We start from the raw sequence: 22617 nt of genomic DNA on the forward strand, positions 1-22617 counted from the left end.
GTGCTGAGCACAGCCCTTGCCTTGCAGGTGGCCTGTGCTGAAGGCTTCCTGTACGTGCTCACAGTGCCCCAGCTGCAGCTGCGGTCCAGGACCCGTGTGTCCCCGAGCAGCCCCACCAGCCTCCTCTGCTCTCCTGACTGCCAGTGGGTGTTCGCTTCCACCCAGAACTCAGACCTGGGCCCGAAGGTCAGTGGTGGCCTATGTCCCTTACTCCAGGGCCTGCCTTTGTGCCCACAAGGTGGGGGGCTCTGTGCCCAGGCTTGTCAATGCGTCTGGGACGGTGGCTTCTGGTGCAGGACCAAGCCCTCCAACAGCACTGGGACCTCCAGACAGGATGGTCCAGGAGCAGGGGAGACGTCTGGGGCAGCCTGCACGTGGGCAGGACAGGAACACAGAGGCACGCCGGGGACACGCGCTGCCCCAACCACCAGAGCTGTTGGCTGGGTTGTCCTGTCACAACGACCGAGCCGGGACTGGTGGGCAAGGGATGTCTGGTGAGACAAGTCTGGAAACGAGGGTGCACAGGCAACCCTGTGAGACAGAGTGAGGTCACTGTGTGGGTCCCCGGCTCTCCGCGGTGGTTCTCGGCGGCAAGGACCCCGTGGGTGTCTCCCCAGGTGCTCCACACTCGCTCCCTGCTGTGTCCCGTGGAAGACAGGCCTCCCGCCTCTGCCACTCCACCCATCTGGCTGACCTGCAGAGCCTGCTGGGCCCCTGACGAGACTGCCAGGCTGATGGTGACACACAGGAACGACAACAGCATGCAGCTGGTCGTCACCACCTACGAGCTAGGGACCAAGCAGTCGCAGGAAGGAGTGGACGTTGTGGGTAAGGGTCCCCATACCAGGACCGTCCCCGGTGCGCTGTGGTGCTTCAAGCACAGATTGCTTGGGTTTCCTTTGGGGCACTTCTCTTCCCTCTCAGTGAATACGACGGCCCAGCAAACGTTTTGTTGTTTGTGACTGTACTTACTGGCCGAGTGGCTGAGCATTTGCTGCGGGCAGGGCCCTCTGTGGGGCCCTGGAGTCCAGACGGTAACCACTGGCCACGTAGTCTCGCCTCTCCTCACTGTCTTGTCACAACTCTGACAGATGCACTCTTCTCAGTCCTTAGTATGCAGTTTCTTCCCCAAGGAGCTCCCAGGCCAGCAGGAAAAAAGACCCACAGTTTTCTTCCGTTTCTGCCTCCACTTTCCCACACCACACATCACTGCCTGGCCTGCCCTATGGCCCTTAGCATTTTTTCATTTGTATTACCTTCATTTGTTTTCATATTATTATTTGACAATAAACTTTATATTGAGCTTCCTAGCAGCCAAGGCAAAAAAGGAAATGGGATGTGTAATATAATCCCTTGTCTGATACAAGCACGAATTCTTCAAGAGAGGTAATTTTGTTTTTCCTGGTGCTAAACACCATCAGGAAATGACACAATTAATTGTTTTTAAATAAGGAACACCACACAGTATAAAAGATAGCATTTATTGTCCACAGGAGTTTTTGGCAGATGTTGTAAATGTCATAGTTCTCACGTGGCCGCCACTTACATCATTCTGCTGTAGGTGGGGAAGCGCGGGGGGCCCATTCCCTGAATGGTACGTGTGAAGATGCTGTCACTTCCACATGTAGATTGCCTACAATCTTCGGAGTGCCCTTAAGTAGGGCGTTGGCATTGGTGTTGGAGAGCTGGTGAACAGGAGGTGCCAGGGGGTAAATGCTTGGGTCGGGACTGAAATCAGGTGTGATCACAAAGGTGCTGCTCTTTTCAGTGCCACAGCATGGCATGTTAGGTGAGGCCCGTGTACTCCAGACCCCCAGCTGCTCTCACGAGATGACAGTCTGTGTGCTTTTATTTCAAAAAGTGCAACAGGTGGCAAGGTTCCTCCTACCGGACACCATGATGCCTCCTCACCTCATGAAGGGCCATGGCTCTCAGGTGATCCTGCTGGTGTCCGGGTTGGAGCTGGCACTCTTCACCATCCACGGCGTGCAGCTGGCAGTCTTCCAGGACCACCAGAGGCCCATCACATCCATGTGGGTGGTGAGTGTGGGACACGCCTGCGTCGTGCCCCCGCGCCCAGAGCCTGCGGCCCCGCCCCCAGAGCCCGCGGCCCCGCCTCACTTGGATTTTCATTTCAAGGACCAGAGCCGAGTTGTCACTGCTTCCTTCGACCTGTCCCTGCGAGTCTACATGTGGAATAAGGAAAAGAAGGTTCCCGTCCTCAAGAGCTGCTATCACCTGCTTGGGGGCTCCCACAGATGGGCCAGGTAACCGCTTCTGCTTCCCTTCACTTTGCCTGCCCGTGGCCTTACCTGCTCTGCCAGTGGCATCTGTAAGGAGGCCATTGGAAAGGGTGTGACTGGGACTTGGGTCTTAGCCCCCATCCCCTCACTGTCTGGGGACCGAGACAAGTCACTGCTCAGATGCTATTTCCTACTCTGCTTTAAAAAAAAAGGCTAAGCATCATGTACATAATCTCCTGTGAGGTCCAAAGCCACCACCTGCAGCTGGTGTTACCCCCTTTTCCAGATGAAACAGAGGCTCTGGGATGTGGCTCTTCTGTTCACAGCCCCATGGGGACGCACAGTGTGCCCAGGAGGGCGGCATGTCCCTGCCATCCAGCTCTCACGTGACTCTGAAACCATTCACCTGGTACTGGTGGTGGTGGAGTAGGGATGAGGTGTAAAAGTCCCAAAGAATGCAGTGTTGCTTTGGGTTCTACGATTAGTATTTTGGAATCACATATGTCTCTTCTTGCCACAGTGAGTTCTACAAAGTGGCTGGGCTGTAGGGATCATACCCCCTGAGCTGCTCGCAGTGAGATCACTGACAGCCGTCGGTTCTTTGGTGTGGCGTCTGGGGTAGATTCGACCTCCTGTGGCAAACATGAAAAAATTCTAAGCCCAAAACCAAATACTTTATTTTTTTAAAATATTTTTTAATGTTTTTTTAATTTATTTCTGAGAGAGAGAGCGCGTGAGCAGGGGAGGGTCAGAGAGAGAGGGAGACACAGAATCTGAAACAGGCTCCAGGCTCTGAGCTGACTGTCAGCACAGAGCCCTGCACGGGGCTCGAACCGTGAGATCATGACCTGAGCCAAAGTTGGTCGCTTAACTGACTGAGCCACCCAGGCGGACCCCAAAACCAAATATTTTAAAAACTACAGATTTCTGTAGCAAACCTACTTCATTTCTGAGTTTTCAGTTAGTTGTCATTTGAAGATAATTATTAAAGCAAACTTCTAATTAACACAGAAGAATCTTCATTTTTAGTAAACAGCTCAACTTTCTGATAAGATTTAGAATTAAGTAGAGATTTAACTTAAATTTTAAGACAACTGGCCTGTTAGGTAGGTTTTAACCCTGTCTGTTAACTTTCTAAACAAACTGTACTGGACAGCCTGATGCTCTCATTCTTATTTTTTTTTTTAAAGTTAATTTATTTATTTTGAGAGAGAGAGAGAATGAATGAGTGGAGAAGGGACAGAGAGAGAATCCCAAGCAGGCTGTGCACTGTCAGCACAGAGCCTCATGCAGGACTCAGTCCCACAAACTGTGAGATCATGGACCTAAGCTGAAAGCAAGAGTTGGATGCCCAACTGACTGAGCTCCCCAGGCCCTAATGCGCTCATTATGAGAAGGACTTGGCGTCAGTTGCTTCTTTGCTCAGAATTCCTCCTTAAATTCCTTTGAAGTTTGAGGCCACATTCACATTTGCAGGTGCTGTACTTCTACAAATTAATGCCCCGGTACAGTTGCCCCTGCCCTGGGGTGGGGGGGCTCACGGCCTTGTGGTGCTGAGTCTGCGAGTAACCACAGAGGCCTTTGTGACAAGCCTCTCAGGTCAGGTGGGTCCCACTTACAGGCTGCAGCCACTCGGACTGTGGGTGATGGCTTTCTCCTCCAGCAACAGGAAAGCCTCCGTCTTCTGAGGGACACACAGCGCACACTTGTCCTCATGATCGCTGGAACGGGGCCGCGTGGGGAGGCTGCCTGCCAGGGGTCGTGCTCCCTCAAAATACACTGCTCCTCCTCTCTGTTCTGTTCGCGTCTCTGAAGAATTCTCTGCATCATCACTGAGTGGGTAGAACGGCCTTTCACTGAAGTAACACTGTTCTCAACTTAGCAGGCACTTTTAGAAACTTCTTTTTTACACGTCTTTTTAAACAAATACGACATGCATTACACAACATATCCGTTCACTGAAATGACTGTTCCTTCATGCTGAGTGGGTAGCAGTCTTAGAATCCTCTTTTCTGCATCTGTTTTTATGCGCTGAATGACATGGATGTAGAATGAACACATCCCTCACTGAAATGACACCACTGTCAGCGTGACAAGTAAGTGGGACACTAAGAAGTATCTTTTTAAAACTGTGCTTTAGGGGTGTCTGGGGGGCTCAGTCAGTTGAGCATCCAACTTCAGCTCAGGTCATGATCTTGTGTTTCGTGGGTTTGAGCCCCACATGGGGCTCTATGATGACAACTAGGAGCCTGGAGCCTGCTTTGGATTCTGTGTCTCCCTCTCACTCTGCCTCACCCTTGCTTGTGCTCCGTCTCTGTCTCTCAAAAATAAATAAATGTTAAAAAAATTAAAAAATTATAATTAAAAATGTGTTTTAATCAGGACCCTGGAATGGATCTTGATATGAATTATGCCCCTTTCCTAATTCAAAACAGATTCCTCTAGAAATGCTTGCTGAGTGGTCATTTCTCTTGGGGAGCTTTGTTTGGCAACAGTAAAGCTTGCTGTCTTGTTTCATGCTGTTCCCCATAAAGTTTTTCCAGCATCTTTTGAATGCTGCAAGGCATAACCAGTCCTTTCTGAGAGCTTTTCAGTTTCCTAAAACGTTATCATTTGTGAATACCTATTGATTCTCTAAAGAAAACAGGGAAAACCGGTATGTATGTGAAATATAAACTTACCAGCAACCTAGCGGCATACTCCCGGATGCCTACCCAAGAGAAATAAAACTTATGTCTACACAGACGCTTGTACCTGAATGTCCTTAGCAGCTTTGTTGAACACACTACCAAGGTGCAAACAGTGCCAGTAGCCATCTGCTGGTAAATGGATAGATCCAGTCGGGACAATGTCTCCACAGTGACAGGGAAAAGACGCAGGCAGTGTGGGCAGACCACATGTTGTGCTGCATGAAAGAAGTCAGATGTGTGAGACCACGTTGTGTGATTCCAATTACATGACCCTTCTAGAAAAGTCAAGTCTGTAGAAACAAGGCAAACCCCGGCTGCCCGGGGCTGAGTGCGGGAGGGGTTCACTGCAGATGCGCACCACACATCCTTTGCAGTGATGAAAATGCAACGGGATGGAGGTGATGGTAGCACAGCTCTGCAATCTTACTAAAACTTCTGGAAGAAAAAAGACTAAGGAATTCTCTAAAGAGAACAAGAAAGGAAACAGATGCTAGTTCAACTTTTTTTGCCGACAAACTGTGAGGACCACTGGCTGCCCGAACGTGCTGCCCACTCCCTACCCAGCCCCTGTGTAGACTAGCCGATGCTGTGTTTTTCTGAGAGTCTGGAGATGCCACCTCCCATTCTTGGTAGTAGTTTCTAAGTTAAGGAGAACTTCAGTTGCTCTTTAAACTCAGTAAGTCAGTGTGGAATTCACTCTAAGCTAAAAGGATTTCATAAAAGCCAAAGTGGCAGTGTTGTTTAGAAGCAATCTATGACGAGGAATAGCCCCTGTTGGAAACTCCAGTCCCTTCTGTGGTTCGGTTGGTTTGGTTTTCTCACCCACTCATTCTCTGTCATGCCTCAGAGTAGCATGGTGTGGTCTTTGTAGGCGAAGAGAACATTGTGGAAAATAACGGCTCTGTGAGCTCCGGCATTTGTCTTTCACTGAGACTGGTCAGGAATTGATGGGCTGATTCTCACTTCCAGGGAAATGATTCTACCCTGCCAGGATTGGATTAGGTACCAGTTCTCCTCTATCAGGAGAAGTTTCTAGACCAGCTGGAATCCTGATTCAGGCAGCTACTGTCAGGAGGGCCCTGAGCTGACATTTCCCGCTCCAGAACGTGACTGTCCTGCTGTCTGCTAGTGTGACCGCAGTGTCCGCACACATGGGGCGAGCTGCTTGGAGACAGTCTGGACATTACGCTCCATTCTCCTTGTAAAGGCTTAGCTACTTACCCACGTGTCTCTTCCTCAAGCTAACGTGCACCCTGTCCCTTCCTTCCGCAGCGGATTCACCCATGTGGAAGGCGACAGTACGAGCATTGTAGGTGTGGAAGCCAGAAACATTGGGACAAGTATTCTGAGGTCCTATTGCTTCAGAGTACAGCGTGGCTCAGATGACTGCATCGATTGAAGATCTCACTTTGGTGAAGAGCTTGTCTACATACAAACTAAATGATTATTTGTCAACATTGAGACAGAAATGAGCGGTTCTCAGATGCTTGTTACTGGCCAGGTGCGATGCTATGTGACTTTTTTTTTTTTTTTAAATTCTCGCAAGCCAGTGAAGGAGGTATGATGTCTCCATTTTTCAGACGAGGAACAGGACCAGTAATGGGAGGGTGACCCATTATGGCCTGTTGTCCAGTTGCCATGCCACCTGCCCACGCTTGTGCAGATTGCAAGTGGCAGAGGGGAGTGGATGTGAGAAGGTCCAAGTACAAGGTGCAGGGGTTGTACTCGGACGATGCTGTGGTTCAGATATGTAATGAAGTAAGGAAATGGTTCTTCCCCCCACTGTTATGTGCTTTAGACACACATTAATAAATGGTCGTGTGGCACCACAGTGCCTAACTGCAGGGATGCCATTCTGTATCTTGTGCGATGGCATCCCTGGAGTCGGTCCACAGGGAAGCCCGGCTGCTTTGGTGGCCGTCTCATTGGAGTTCTCAGCTGAAGGCAGCAGGGACAGAACTAGCTAACTAACACTAAGGAATGAATTTACTGGGAGGAGATAGAGCAGTGCACTGGGGCAGTGGGGAGGCGGGAGGAACAGACGGAGCCACAGGAAGCAGGGCCCTGTTCCAGCGAGGTGTGGCCTGCCGCGTCCCTGACACGTCCATGCCATTGCCTCTGCACATGTGCCACTGACACCATCTGAAAGCTTCCCAACTGCTCCTGGGGAAGGGGGACTTCGAGGCTAGGAACACCAGACGTGAGTGTGATTTTCTGAGTTGGCCGCAAGCCCATGCCACCTGGGCTGGGATGGGAGAGTTTGGCCCTTTGAGCTTCCCTAGAGCAGCTCCCAGTCAGGACTCACGCTATGAAAAGTTCTTCAGAACGAGGAAAGGTTCTCACTGAGAGACAGACAATGAGGAGGAAAAGCTTGCTACTGCAGCCTGCCGCTTCAGCGGCCCGGTACCGATACCCCTTCCCCAGTACGCGGGCTTCATACCCAGCATGGCACCCGGGTCCCATGCAAGTCCAGATGCAGTTATTTACCCACAAGGAGAAGATCTATACCCTCCCCCTGTTTAAGATCTAAGGTTTATTTGGGGATAATTTTTCAGAAAAATCGGCAGAAGCAGTACAGTGGATCCCTGTATCCTTTGCCCAGCCCCCTCGTGTGAACACCTCACATAGTGTGTGCACTGGGAAACGCAAAGTCTTTGTCAGCTGGAAGTCAGAAATCTCTGTTTGTCCCACCACAGTCCGATTTGTGTTCAGCGGTCCTAGTGCATCCTGCTTGCAGCCATGGGGAGAGGGAGAGGAGGCGAACAATTCGCTGGGAAAAAAAAAAAAAAATGACACAGCAAGAAAGGAAATAGCTGTTCAGAAGATAAAGGAGATTCAGGTAAGTTGAGAGAGAAGAGTTTTTGCTGAAGACACCATAAAGGGGTTGGAATGTTGGCAAAAGGGGGGAGGTCCGATAAGGGAATGGTGAGGGTACAGGCCACCCGAGAGGCGTGGACATGTGGCAGCTGGGGAAGCAGTGTGGTCAGCTCTTAGGGAAGGCAGCCCGCCAGGCCCAGGTGTGTGCTGGCAGCAGCACTGGATGATGTCACGTCTGGGTGCAGTGGCCCTGCCCAGGCCGGCTCTGTGGTACGGAAGGTTTAGGAGGAGAGCCGCTGTAATGGGAGCATGGGAGACCCTGGCAGATGGACTCCTCAGGGAAAAGCCTGGGGGAAACAGAAGTGTGTCATGCTCCCAGGTCCTCTCAACCGAAGCTCTAAGGCTTCTTTCCCCTCAACGGCTGCCGCTCCCAGGGAAGCATGAGGGCCTTAGCAGCACCTCTGGTTCCTGCCAGCAGCCGGATCTCAAACTTCCTCAGAGCCTCTGTTACTCCAGGTGCAGCCCAAGATAGTCTGTATTAAGTAGAGATAGAAGATACTGAAAACTTTTCCCTAGTTCTTGGCCACAGGTGAAGTCTTCACAATCTCTAAAATACTAATTGCTACGATAATAATTCCTTTTTAAAAGACAGTCACCACAGACACACACAGTCACTCTTAAAATTCACTTTTATTTTAAAGTTTGTTTTTATTTATTTTGAGAGAGAGAGAATCCCAATCAGGCTCCATGCTGTCAGCGCAGAACCCAGCACAGGGCTTGAACACACAAACTGAGAACATGACCTGAGCTGAAACCAAGAGTCAGATAGATGCTTAACTGATTGAGCCACTCAGGCACTCCTAAAATTCACTTTTAAATAATTGATGGGTTAAGTAGAAAATCTAAGTAGAAATTATAACAAAATAAGAATATTCTTAACTGGATAAAGGGAATATGAAATAGCAAATATGCTTAAAGATGTGTAACCAGAAATGTTACCACTGATGCTGGAAACAAGTGTGACATTGATCACTATAATTAAGTATTCCCCTGGAAAGGGAGGAGTCAACAAGGTGGAGAAGGAGTGGGACCTGAAGTTCCCTCGTCCCTGAAACACAGCAGTATTGAGGCCAGAAGACTTGGGGTTCCAGGCTACAGAGTGACCGAAAGCTCTCCATGGGCTCGTGGGGACAGCTTGGCAGGCCATAGGTGCATGATTGTGAATTGGGAGAGATACAACAGACAGTGTAGGCATGGAGGGGAGGGACCCCTTCTGTGAAAAGACAAAGGGAAGAGAAAGAGAAGCTGCGGAAGTGTAGGATTGTATTTGGACAAGAGAAAAACCTCTCCAGACCACATCCTCGGGAACAGAAACAGAGAAAGAACCAATTCTGACACGATCCAGGGTTTCAGGGCTTTCTCTGGACTGGGGCCTGCTGCCCTACACACACGCCCTGGGGGAAGGGGGAGGTCGGTGGCCAGCTCGGAGGTGCGTTCTGACAGAGCAGTCCTGCCCTTTGAGCACTGTGGGAAGAAGGTATATAGCCTCCAAGGACAAAAGATTCTGCAGGCGCCCACCAGCCAGAAGCCCTTTGTCTGCTGGCTGGGCAGAGAGGCACAAACTCCAGAACTTGGGGTTGTGGGGCAGGATCCCTTAAGACATCAGGGTTTGAATCCCAGCCGAGCACCTGGAAGGTGCAGCAGACTGTGGAGCGAGACAACCTGGCCTGCTTGTCCCCCTGCAGCACTGTGAGGACGGCCTGAACAGAGCAGTCTGGGACACCCAGTCCAGGAAGGAGAGACTGAGGTTTCACCATTTTTCTCCCCATTCGCAAGATGGGACTTCACGGAAGTGACAGCGAGCCCACAGTGAAGGCAGGACTTGCCTCCACAAACACACCCCCTCTGTGCCTGGTAACAAGAGCAAGATTGATGCTAATGAACCAAACAGCCCCTCCTCCAGACCAGCACAGCCACCAGCTCCAAGGCACAGATAATCAGTCCAGTGGTTTTGCATTTTCTGATTTGATTGTTGGTCTCTCTCTCTCTCTCTCTCTCTCTCTCTCTCACACACACACACACACACACACACACACATACATTCTTCCATTCTTTCATTTCTTCTCTATTCTGGTTGTTCATTTGTATAAGCAGACACTTTTAATCTAGTCTTTTTACACCTCTTCTGTATCTCCTCCTTTCTCTCTCTCTCTCTCTCTCTCTCTCTCTCTCTCTCGATTAAACCATATAGTTTCTCTGATTCTCTGGTCAATCAGAGAATTTTGGTCAATTGTTTTTTCTTCTTCCCTGCCCCTGTCATTTCTCTTTTTCTATGGGTTAAGGCTTCTTTCACCATCAATTCCCTTTTAAATTTTTTTCCAGGGTTTCAACAAACAATTCAAACCACACCTGGTGGAGGGTCCAAACCAATACCAGGAGTAAGAAGATAAAGCATCCAGAGTCACAACAACAAAGAGCATGCAACACACTCCAAAAACACCTCCTGAAGGGCCAGGCCCTGGACAGTGTATGACCCCTCTTTAATATAGTGCTTGCTGGTGCAGGACACATAACAAGTAATTAAAACACATAAAGGACAGAAAACTAACCAAAATGGCAAAATGGAAGAATTTTCCTCACAAGAAATTCCAGGAAAAAATGCCAGCTGGAGAATTGCTCAAAACAGATATAAACAATATATCTGATCAAGAATTTAGAATAATAATCATAAAATTAATAGCTGGGCTTGAAAAAGCATAGAAGACAGAGAATCTATTGCTGCAGAGATCAAGGAACTAAGAAATAGTCACGACAAATTAAGAAATGCCATAAATGAGGTGTAAAATAAACGATGCAATGATAGCAAGGATGGAGGAATCAATGGGAAGAATAAATGATATAGACGATAAAGTTATGGAAAATGATGAAGCTGAGAAAAAGAGAAGAAAACACTAGACCACGAGGGGGGTATTAGAGAACTAAGTGATTCGGTGAAATGTAATAATACCCAGATCATAGGAATTCCAAAAGAAGGAGAGACAGCAGTTTACTTGAACAAATTATAGTTGAGAACTAACCTAATCTGGGTAAGGAAGCAGAAATCCTAATCCAGGAGGCACAGAGAATTCTCTTCAGAATCAAAACTAGGTCTTCAACATGGCATAACATAGTGAAGCTGTCAAAACACAAAGCTAAAGAGACTTCTGAAAGCAGTTAGGGACAAACGGGCCTTAACCTATAAGGATAGACACATAAAGGTAGTAGCAGACCTGTCCAATGAAACTTGGCAAGTCAGAAGGGAATGGCAGGAAATATTCAGTGCTGAGTAGGAAAAAATTGCAGCCAAGAATCCTTTATCCAGCAAGGCTGTCATTCAGAATAGTAGGAGAGAAAAGGCTTTCCCAGACAAAAACTGAAGGAGTTCATGACCACTGAAGCAGCCCTGGAAGAGACCCTAATCTCTGTAAGATACTCTGTGAGTGGAATGCTACAAAGGCTACAAAGGACCAGAGACATCACCACAAACATGAAACCCACAGATAACACAATGACAATAAATCCCTATCTTTCAATAAGAACTCTGAATGTAAATGGACTAAAGGCTCCAATTAAAAGACAGGGTATCAGAATGGATTAAAAAAAAAAAAAAAAGATCCATCTATATGTTGTCTACAAGAGACTCATTTTAGACCTGAGGACACCTTCAGATTGAAGTGAGGGAATGAAGAACCATCAGTCATGCTATTGGAAGTCAAAAGAATGCTGGAGTAGCCATTCTTATATGAGACAAACTAGATTTTAAGCTAAAGACTGTTATGAGATGAAGGGCATTATATCATATTTATGGTGTCTATCCATCAAGAAGAGCTAACACTTGTAAATGTTTATGCACCCAATTTGGAAGCACCCAAATATATATATATATATGTATATACATATATATATACCCAAATATATATATATGTATATACATATATATATACCCAAATATATATATATACACATACATATATGTATATATATCAATCAAAAACATAAGCAATCTTATGGATAAGAATACAGTAATTGTAGGTGACTTTAATACTCCACTTACAGCAATGGGAAGATCCGCTAGGCAGAAAATCAATAAGTAAACAATGGTCTTGAATGATACACTGGACCAGATGGACTTGACAGATACATTCAGAACTTTTCATCCAAGCGCAGCAGAATACACACTCTTCTTGAGTGCACATGGAACATTTTCCAAGATAGATTACATACTGGGTCACAAAACAGCCCTCAATAGATATAAAGAAATGAGATCATACCATGCATATTTTCAGATTACAACGCTATGAAACTTGATATCAACAACCACGAGAAAACATTTGGAAAGCCTCTGAATGCATGGAGGTTAAAGAACTCCTAGGTCAAGAAGGCAATTAAAGAAGAAATTGAAAAATATATGGAAGCAAATGAAAATGAAAACACGACAGTCCAAACCCTTTAGGGTGCAACAAAAGTGGTCCTAAGAAGTAAATAAATTGCAGTCCAGGCCTATCTCAAGAAAGAAGTAAAATCCCAAATACAAACTCAACCTCACTCCTAAAGGAACTAGAAGCAGAGCAGCAAAGAAAGCCCAAAGCCAGTAGGAGAAGAGAAACAATAAAGATTGGAGTAGAAATCGTATAGAATCCAAACAAGAAACAACCACCAGCGTAACAGAGCAATTAATCTGAGAGCAGGGTTTTTTGTTTTTTTTTTGAAAGAATAAACCTAATTGATAAACACCTAGCTAGACTTCTAAAAAAGAAAAGGAAGGTAATCCAAATAGATAAAATCATGAATTAAAGAGGAGAAATCACAACCAACACGACAGAAACACAATTATTAGAGAACACTATGAAAAATTATATGCCAACAAACTGGACAACCTGGAAGAAATGGACAAATTCCTAGACACCACACACTACCAAAACTCAAACAGGAAGAAATAGAAAATTTGAACAGACCATAACTGGCAAAGAAATTAAATCAGTCATCAAAAATCTCCCAAGAAATGAGAGTCCTGGGCCAGATGGCTTTCCAGGGGAATTCTACCAGACATTTGGAGCAAAGTAAATACATTCTTCATAAGCTGTTCCAAAAAACAGAAATGGAAGGAAAGCTTCTGGACTCATTCTATGAAGTCAGCATTACCTTGATTCCCAAACCAGAGACAACATTAAAAAGGAGAATTACAGGCCAATACCCCTGGTGAACATGGATGCAAAAATTCTCAACAAGATACTACCACATCGAATTCAACAGTATACTAAAAGAATTATTCACCATGATTAAGTGGCTTTCATTTTGGGCTGCAGGGCTGGGTCAGTATTGCAAATCAATCAATATGACACATCACATCAATTGAAGAAAGGATATGATCCTGTCAGTAGATGCAGAAAAAGCATTTGAGAGCATACAGCATCCTTTCTTAATAAAAGCCCTCAAGAAAGTTGGGATAGAAGGAACATGCCTGAACATCATAAAAGCCATGTATGAATGGCCTACAGCCAATACCATCCTTAAGGAGGAAAAACTAGGAGCTCTCCCCTTGAGATCAGGAACATATGGGGATGTCCACTCTCACCACTGTTGTTTAACATAGTGTTGGAAGTCCTAGCCTCCACAATCAGTTAACAAAATGAAATAAAAGGCATCCAAATTGGCAAAAAAGTTAAACTTCAGCTTTTCATAGATGACGTGGTACTCTACATGGAAACCCGAAAGACTGTACCAAAAAACTGCTAGAACTGATCCGTGAATTCAGCAGAGTCATTGGCTGCAAAATCAATGCACAGAAATTGGTTGCATTTCTATACAGCAATAATGAAGGGAAAGAAGAGAAACCAAGAAATCGATGCTATTTACAATTGCACCAAGAACCATAAAATACCTAGGAATAAACCTAACCAACGTTGTAAAAGATCTGTATGCTGAAAACGTTAGAAAACTTATGAAGGAAATTGAAGAAGACACAAAGAAATGGAAAAACATTTCATGCTCATGGGTTGGAAGAAAAAATATTGTTAAAATGTCAATACTACCCAAAGCAATCTACAGATTCAGTGCAATCCAAATCAAAATTGCATCAGCATTCTTCTCAGAGCTGGAACAAACAAACTTGAAATTTGTATGGAACCACAAAAGACCCCGGATAGCCAAAGTAATCCTGAAGAAGAAAACCAAAATGGGAGGCATCACCATTTTGGACTTTAGCCTTTACTACAAAGCTGCAATCATCAAGACAGTATGGTATTGGCACAAAAACAGACACATAGACCAATGGAATAGAATAGAGAACTCAGAATTTGACCCACAAATGTATGGCCAACTAATCTTTGACAAAGTGAGGAAGAGCATCCAATGGAAAAAAGCCTCTTCAACAGATGGTGCTGGGAGAACTGGACAGCAACGTGCAGAAGAATGAAACTCAACACATTTTTTATTTTTATTTTTTATTTTTTTTACAAATAGTTTATTGTCAAATTAGTTTCCACATAACACTCAGTGCTCATCCCCACAAGTGTCCTCCTCCATGCCCATCCTCCCCTCCCCCCCACATCCATCAGTCCTCAGTTTTTGTCAGCATTCAAGAGTCTCTCATGGTTTGGCTCTCTCCCTTTCCCCCACCATTTCCGCCCTTCTTCTCCCCCTTGTTCCTCCGTCAAGTTCCTCCTAATCCTCCTATACGTGCAAACATATGATATTTGTCCTTCTCTGCCTGACTTATTTCGCTCAGCATAACACCCTCAAGGTCCATCCATGTTGCTACACATGGCCAGATTTCATTGTTTCTCATTGCCATGTAGTATTCCATGGTATAGATAAACCACATCTTCTTGATCCATTCATCTGTTGATGGACACTTAGGCTCTTTCCATGTTTTAGCTATTGTGGAGAGTGCTGCTATGAACATTGGGGTACATGTGCTCCTATGCCTCAGCATTTCTGTATCCCTTGGGTAAATTCCTAGCAGTGCTATTGCTGGGTCATAGGGGAGTTCTATTGTTAGTTTCCTGAGGAACCTCCACACTGTTTTCCAGAGGGGCTGTACCAGTTTACATTCCCACCAACAGTGTAGGAGGGTGCCCGTTTCTCCACATCCTCGCCAGCATCTAGAGTTCTCTGATTTGCTCATTTTAGCCACTCTGACTGGCGTGAGGTGGTATCTCAGTGTGGTTTTGATTTGTATTTCCCTGATGAGGAGGGATGCTGAGCATCGTTTCATGTGTCTGTTGGCCATCTGGATGTCCTCTTTGGAGAAGTGTCTGTTCATATCTTCTGCCCATTTCTTCACTGGGTTGTTTGTTTTTCGGGCGTGTAGTTTGGTGAGTTCCTTATAGATTCTGGATATTAACCCTTTATCTGATATGTCATTTGCAACTATCTTTTCCCATTGCGTTGGTTGCCTATTAGTTTTCTGGGTTGTTTCCTTGGCTGTGCAGAAGCTTCAACACATTTTTTAAATGGAGTTTGACAACGTGGAAATGCAGAGGGCTAAGATTAGCTAAGAAACAGTAAAAAATGGTACTTTAAAAAAAATTTTTTTTTTTTTTTTGAAACACAGCATGAGTTTGGGAAGGACAGAGAGAGAGGGAAACACAGAATCTGAAGCAGGCTCCAGACTCTGAGCTGTCACCACAGAGCCTGATGCATGACTTCAACACACGAACCATGAGATCATGACCTGAGCTGAAGTCATATGCCCAACCAACTGAACCACCCAAGCACCCCGGTAGCAGTAAAAAATGAAATTAAGGTGTAGTATGAACATTTGTTATGAAGAAGATTAAGATAGTACAGTATTGGTGGTGGGATGAGGATGGTGAGAGAGATCAAGGAAAGAAGGGAAAGCCCAGAAAGAGATCCATGGACATACTAATACAACAGAACAGGAAGTGGCAGGGAAGTATAATTTTTAGAAATAGTGTTGGGATAATTGGGTAGCCATCTGGGGAAAAAAAGCTAGAATTCTTCTTCAAACCATATGCAGGGATCAACTCCATGACACATGGAAAGTAAACCATAAAGCATTTAGAAGAGTGAGCATATGGAAGAGTTTGTTTTTACTGTGTGGTATGTTAGGATTGCTTAAATCAGTCTTAAAAGAACTGCCCATTAAAGAACAGATTTATAATTTAACTACATTAAAATTTAAGTTCTTTGAATTAAAAGCACTATTTAAAACTTGAAGGGATACATAAGGAGTGTCAAAATGTTTGCAACGGATACACATAAAGGGTTAAAATGTAGAATATATATATATATATATGTTTGTATGTATACACACACACACACACACACACACACAGAGATTTAAAAGTCTCTACAGTGAGAAAGGGCAAAGAATAGAAAATAGATGGGAATATATACATGAAAATGGCCAAATATTAAAATTTACTTAAAATTATTATTCAGAAAATGTGTATCAAAGTATGGTGAGATACCACTTTAAACCCTCAGAGTAGCAAGAAACTTAGAAAGGTTAAAAAGAATGAGTAGTTTAAAAAGTTTGGGGTGGCTGGCCAGCTCAGTCGGTTAAGCGTCCGACTTCAGTTCAAGTCATGATCTCACAGTTCATGGGTTCGAGCCCCACATCGGGCTTTGTGCTGACAGCTAGCTCAGAGCCTGGAGCCTGTTTCGGATTCTGTATCTCCCTCTCTCTCTGACCCTCCCCTGCTCACACTGTTTCTCTCTCTCTTTCAGAAATAATTAAAACATTAAAAAAATTAAAAAAAAAAAAAGAAACTTAGAAAGCTTGAAAGTAACAAATGTTGAAGATATGTCACAACAGTAACTCATCACTGGAGGCAGTGCATATTAATTAGTCTGTCCCCTTGGAAAAATTTTTATTCAACAGAAAATTTTTATTAAATAGTAAAGTCAGAGATACTTCTATCACCACTCCTAGGAATATATACCTTTAGAAGCTCTTGCACATGTGAACCATGACATATGAACAAGATTGTTCATAAAACTGTTTAGGAGCTCTATATTAGAAAAAAATTCAAGTGTTCAAAAATAGAAATAAATATACTATGGTAGAGTTATACAACAGGAATAATAATAATAATACAAATAAACAGACTACTACATGCAACAACACTGATGAATTTTACAGAAGGTTGAGCAAATGAAGATATAAAAGAATATGCCTAATACAGTTACACTTTAGATACAATTCAAAAATAAGCAAAACGAAATGGTATTGCTTACAGATGTAGACATAGGAGGTAAAACCATGAAGCAAAGCAATGATTACCATGAATTCAAGATTCAGGATTGTGATTACATATAAAGTGGATTAAGAGCGTTCTGATCATGAAAGAACACATATGTTCTTTCTGGGGACCTACAGTTTTCTATTTCGTAACATGAATAGTAACTGCATTAGTGTTTGCCTTATAATACTTTGTTAAATTGAACATCTAGTTTTATCCATTTCTTTGTATGTAGTTTCACAATAAAAAGTTTTAAAATTATATATTGTCTGTTGTATAACAAATTACCACAACATTTAGCAGTTTAAGCAATCAAATATTTATTATTTCACACAATTTCTGAAGGTCAGGCTTCTGGGAGTGGTACTGGCCAGGGCTGTGGTCATCTGACTAGGACTGGAATCCACTTCCATGATAGCTCACTCTCATGGCTGTGGGTGGGAAGTCTCAGCTCCTTAGCACACAGGCCTTTTCACAGGACTGTTTGAGTGTCCTCACAATGTGATGGTTGGCTTTCTCCAGAGTGAGTGATTTGAGAGAGAGGACAAGTTTGCAGTGCCTTTCCTCACCTAATATTGGAAGTCACACAGTATCACTGCCACATTCTCTGCATAAAAGGAAGTCATTCAAACTCCAATCATGCTGAAAGACAGGGATTAATAAGATCAATTTCTTCAAGGGAGAGGTATCCAAGTATTTGTGGGCATACTTAAAATCACCATAAGTTTTATAGAAAGCCTACTATAAACAAAAGTGCTTGCAACATATATGAAGCAGAAGACTTATAAACAAGGACAAAGACCCAATATTCACACTGACAAAGTTCATAAGACACATTCTAGAGAAGATATAAAAGAAACTATCGAGAAACATTGCTAATAAAAATATCTGGGGGTGCCTGGGTGGTTCAGTTGGTTGAGTGTCCAGCTCTTGGTTCTGGCTCAGGTTATGATCTCATGGTTCCTGGGTTTGAGCCCCACAACGGGCTCTCTGCTGAGAGTGTGGAGCCTGCTTGGGATTCTCTTTCTCCCTCTCTGTCCTTCCTCCACTTGTATATACATGTGCATGCATGCTCTCTCTCTGTCTCAAATAAATAAACTACAAAAATTTAGAGTCTCTTGTGGTTTGTTTACCTCTCTCCTTGATTCGCATCCCTTCCCATATGTTCACCGCTTTTCTTTCTTAAATTCCACATTTGAGTGAAATCATACGGTATTTGTATTTATCTGATTGACTTATTTTCTTAGCACAATACATTCTAGCTCCATCCATGTTGTTGCAAATGGCAAGATTTCATTCTTTTTGATAGAAAAGATTTGATACACACACACACACACACACACACACCACATCTTCTTTACCCATAATGTTAATGAACATTTGGGCTCTGTCCATATTTTGGCTATTGTCGATAATGCTGTAATGAACATCAGGGTGCATATACCCCTTTGAATCTGTATTTTTGTATCCCTTGGGCAAATACCTAATAGTGTAATTGCTGGGTTGTAGGGTAGTTCTATATCTAGTTTCTTGTGGAACCTCCATACAGTTTTCCAGTGTAGCTGCATCAGTTTCCATTCCCACCAACAGGGCAAAAGGGTTCCCCTTTCTCTGAATCCTCGCCGACATCTGTTGTTTCTTGCATTGTTAATTTTAGCCATTCTACCAGGTGTGAGGTGATATCTCGTGGTGGGTTTTGATTTGTACTTCCCTGACAGTGATGTTGAGCATCTTTTCATGTGTCTGTTAGCCATCTAGATGTCTTTGGAAAAGTGTCTATTCATGTCTTCTGCCAATTTCTTAATTGGGTTGTGTTTTGGGCGTTTAGTTTGATAAATTCTTAATAGATTTTGGATACGAACCATTTATCTGATATCGTTTGCAAATATCTTCTCCCATTCTATAGGCTGCCTTTTAGTTTTGTTGTTTCCTTTGCTGTGTAGAAGCTTTTCATCTTGATGAAGTCCCAATAGTTCATGTTTGCTTGTTTCCCTTGCTTTTGGCAACATGTTTAGTAAGAAGTTGCTCTGGCTGACATCAGAAGATGCTGCAAGTCCTCTCCTCCGGGATTTTGATGGTTTCCTGTCTCACATTTAAGTCTTTCATCCATTTTGAATTTATTTTTGTGTATGATGTAAGAAAGTGGCCTAGTTTCATTCTTCTCCATGTTGCTGTCCAGATTTCCCAACACCATTTGTAGAAGAGACTTCTTCCATTGAATACTCTCTCTTGCTTTGTGGAAGATGAATTGGCCACATAGTGGTGGGTCCATTTCTGGGTTTTCTATTCTGTTCCATTGATCTATGTGTCTGTTTTTGTGCCACTACCATGCTGTCCTGATGACTACAGCTTTGTAGTATAGCTTGAAATCTGGAATCGTGATGCCTCCAGTTTTGTTTTTCTTTTTCAGGATTACTTTGGCTATTCAGAGTCTTTCATGGTACCGTAAAAGTTTTAGATTTATTTATTCTAGCTCTGTGAAAAATACTGGTAGTAGTTTGATAGGGATTGCATTTAATGTGTAGATTGTTCTGGTTAGTATAGACATTTTAACAATGTTCTTCCAATCCATGAGCATGGAATGCTTTTCCATTTCTTTGTATCCTCTTTAATTTCTTTCATAAGTGTTCTATGGTTTTCAGAGTATAGATATTTTACCTCTTTGGTTAAGTTTATTCCTAGGTATCTAATTGTTTTTGGTGCAATTGCAAATGGGATCTATTCCTTGATTTTTTGTTATTGTTGTTGCTTCATTATTGGTGTACAGAAATGCAACAGATTTCTGTACATGGATTTTACATCCTGAAACTTTAGTTAATTCATGTATTAGTTCTTGCAAGTTTTTGTCGGTTTTTTGTGTGTGTGGAGATTTTCAGGTTTTCAACATAGACTTTCATATCATCTGTGAATAATGAAAGTTTGACTTCTTCCTTGCTGATTTGGATGCCTTTAATTTCTTTTTGTCTGATTCCTGAGGCTAAGACTTCCGGTACCATGTAAAAAGTAATGGTGACAGGGGTACCTGGGTGGCTCACTCAGTTAAGCCTTTGACTTCGGCTCAGGTCATGATTTCACAGTTCGTGATTTCAAGCCTCATGTCGGGCTCTGTGCTCAGCTCAGCTCTGAGCAGTCTGGAGCCTGCTTCAGATTCTGTTTCCATCTCTCTCTGCCCCTCCCCTGCTCATGCTCTGTCTCTGTCAAAAATAAACATTAAAAAAAATTTTTTTAAAGTAATGGTTGACAGTGAACATCTGTGTCTTGTTCCTGACCATAGGGGAAAGGCTCTCAGTTTTTCCCTGCTGAGGATGATATAAGCTGTGGGTCTTTCATATATGGTGGTTCTGATGTGGAGGTATGTTCCAACTATCGCTTTTTTTTTTTTTAACAATAATGGGAGCTGTATTTCTCAAATGCTTTTTCTGTCCATAGGGAAAAGGCTGTCAGTTTTTCCCTGCTGAGGATGATATAAGCTGTGGGTCTTTTATATATAGTGGTTCTGATGTTGAGGTATGTTCCATCTATCTCTCTCTCTTTTTTTTTTTTTTTTAAATAATGGGAGCTGTATTTCTCAAATGCTTTTTCTGTAACCATTGATAGAATCATATATATGGTTCTTATCTTTTCTTTTATTAATATGGTATATCACACTGATTGATTTGTGAATACCAAACCAGCCCTGCAGCCTAGGGATAAGACCCACTTAATCATGGTGAATAGTTCTTTTAATGTACTCTTGATTTTGATATACTAGTATCCTGTTGAGAATTTTTGCATCCATTATCATCAGGAATATTGGCCTGTAATTCTCCTTTTTAGTGGGGTCTTTGGTTTTGGAATTAAGGTAAAGATGGCCTCATAGAATGAGTTTGAAATTTCTGTTTTTTAGAACAGTTTGCAAAGAATAGATATTAACTCTTCTTTAAATGACTGTTAGGGGGGCCTAGGTGGCTCAGTTGGTTGAGCCTCCAATTCTTGGTTTTGGCTTAGGTAATGATCTCACAGGTTATGGAATCAAGCCCTGGGTCAGGCTCTGTACTGACAGTGCAGAGCCAGCTTGGGATTCTCTCTCCCCCTCCCCCCACTTTCTCTCTCAAAATAAATAAACATAAATAAATACCTGGTAGAATTCCCCTGGGAAGCAATTTGGCCCAGGACTCTTGTTTGCTGGGAGTTTTTTGATGGCCCACTCCATTTCTTTGCTGTTTATGGGCCTGTTCAAATTTTCTATTTCTTCCTGTTTCAGTTTTGGCAGTGCATGACTTTCTAGAAATTTGTTCATTTCTCCCAGACTATCCAGTTTGTTGGCATATAATTTTTCATAGTATTCTCTTATAATTGTATTTCTGTAGGGTTGGTTGTGATCTATCCTCTTTTATTTGTGATTTTATCTGTGTACTTTCTCTTATTGATAAGTCTGGTTAAGGGTTTATCAATGTTTATTCCTTCAAGGAACCAATTATTAGTTTCATTGATGTGTTCTGTTTTTGTTGTTGTTTGTATATCATTTATTTCTGCTCTAATCATTATTTCCATTCTTCTTCTGGCTTTAGGCTCTATTTGCTGTTCCTGTCCTAGTTCCTTTAAGTGTAAGATTAGGTTGTGTATTGTGGACCTTTTTTGCTTCTTGATATAGGCCTGTATTGCAATATACTTTCCACTTAGGACTGCCTTTGCTGAATCCCAAAGCGTTTGGGCTGTCGTGTTTTTGTTTTCATTTGCTTCCGTGTATTTTTTAAACTTCTTTAATTTCCTGGTTAACCCATTCATTCTTTAATAGAATGTTCTTTAAACTCTCAACAGTGTTGAGAGTGGATATCTTTGTCTTATTCCTGACCATAGAGGAAAAGCTCTCAGTTATACTCTACTGAGGATGATACTGTGGGGTTTTTTTGTATATGGCCTTTATGGTGTTGAAGTATGTTTCCCTCTATCTGTAAGTTGTTGAGGATTTTATAAAAAATAGATGCTGTATTTTGTCAAATGCTTTTTCTGAATCTATTGACAAGATCGTATGTTAGTTATCCTTTGTTTTATTAATGTGGTGTATCATGTTGGTTGATTTGCAAATATTGAACCATCATTGCAACCCAAGAATAAATCCCACTTGATCATGGTGAGTGATTCTTTTTTTTTTTTAAGTTTCTTTATTTATTTTGAGAGAGAGAGAGAGAGGGAGAGCAGGGGAGGGCAGAGAGAGAGAATCCCAGGTAAGATTCACACAGTACAGAACCCGATATGAACTCACAAACCATGAGATCATGACCTGAGCAAAAATCAAGAGTCAGACACTTAACTGACTGAACCACCCAGGGTCCTCATGGTCAAAGATTCTTTTAATATACAGTTGGATTTGACATGCTAGTATGTTGAGATTTTTTGTGTCCATGTTCATCAGGGATATTGGTCTGTGGTTCTTTTTAGTGAAGTCTTTATCTGGTTTTGGAATCAGGGTAATGCTGGCTTCATACAATGTCTTTGGAAGTTTTCCTTCCATTTCTATCTTTTGCAATAGTTTGATAAGACTAGGTATTAACTCTTCTTTAAATGTTTGTTTGAATTCCCCTGTGAAGCCACCTGGCCCTGGGCTTTTGTTTGTTGGGAGACTTTTTATTAATGATT

The 22617-nt window shown here is 43.1% G+C and overlaps 1 protein-coding gene across 3 annotated transcripts in view; it reads left to right on the forward strand.

Annotated features, from left to right (window-relative positions):
* LOC120237953 (F-box/WD repeat-containing protein 12-like) overlaps positions 1 to 6777 on the forward strand; it is a 33256-nt gene extending 26479 nt beyond the window's left edge. For all 3 annotated transcript variants that reach the window (XM_039241496.1, XM_039241498.1, XM_039241497.1), the window contains 5 exons: positions 28 to 186; positions 618 to 828; positions 1862 to 2040; positions 2140 to 2267; positions 6206 to 6777. In XM_039241496.1, coding sequence (XP_039097427.1) covers positions 28 to 186; positions 618 to 828; positions 1862 to 2040; positions 2140 to 2267; positions 6206 to 6332 — 804 coding nt within the window. In that variant the 3' untranslated portion in view covers positions 6333 to 6777. The remainder of the gene's footprint in view (positions 1 to 27; positions 187 to 617; positions 829 to 1861; positions 2041 to 2139; positions 2268 to 6205) is intronic.
* Positions 6778 to 22617: the final 15840 nt, after the last annotated feature.

This window comes from Hyaena hyaena, unplaced genomic scaffold, assembly GCF_003009895.1.
Source record: "Hyaena hyaena isolate Hyena2069 unplaced genomic scaffold, ASM300989v1 scaffold_194, whole genome shotgun sequence".
Taxonomy (NCBI): domain Eukaryota; kingdom Metazoa; phylum Chordata; class Mammalia; order Carnivora; family Hyaenidae; genus Hyaena; species Hyaena hyaena.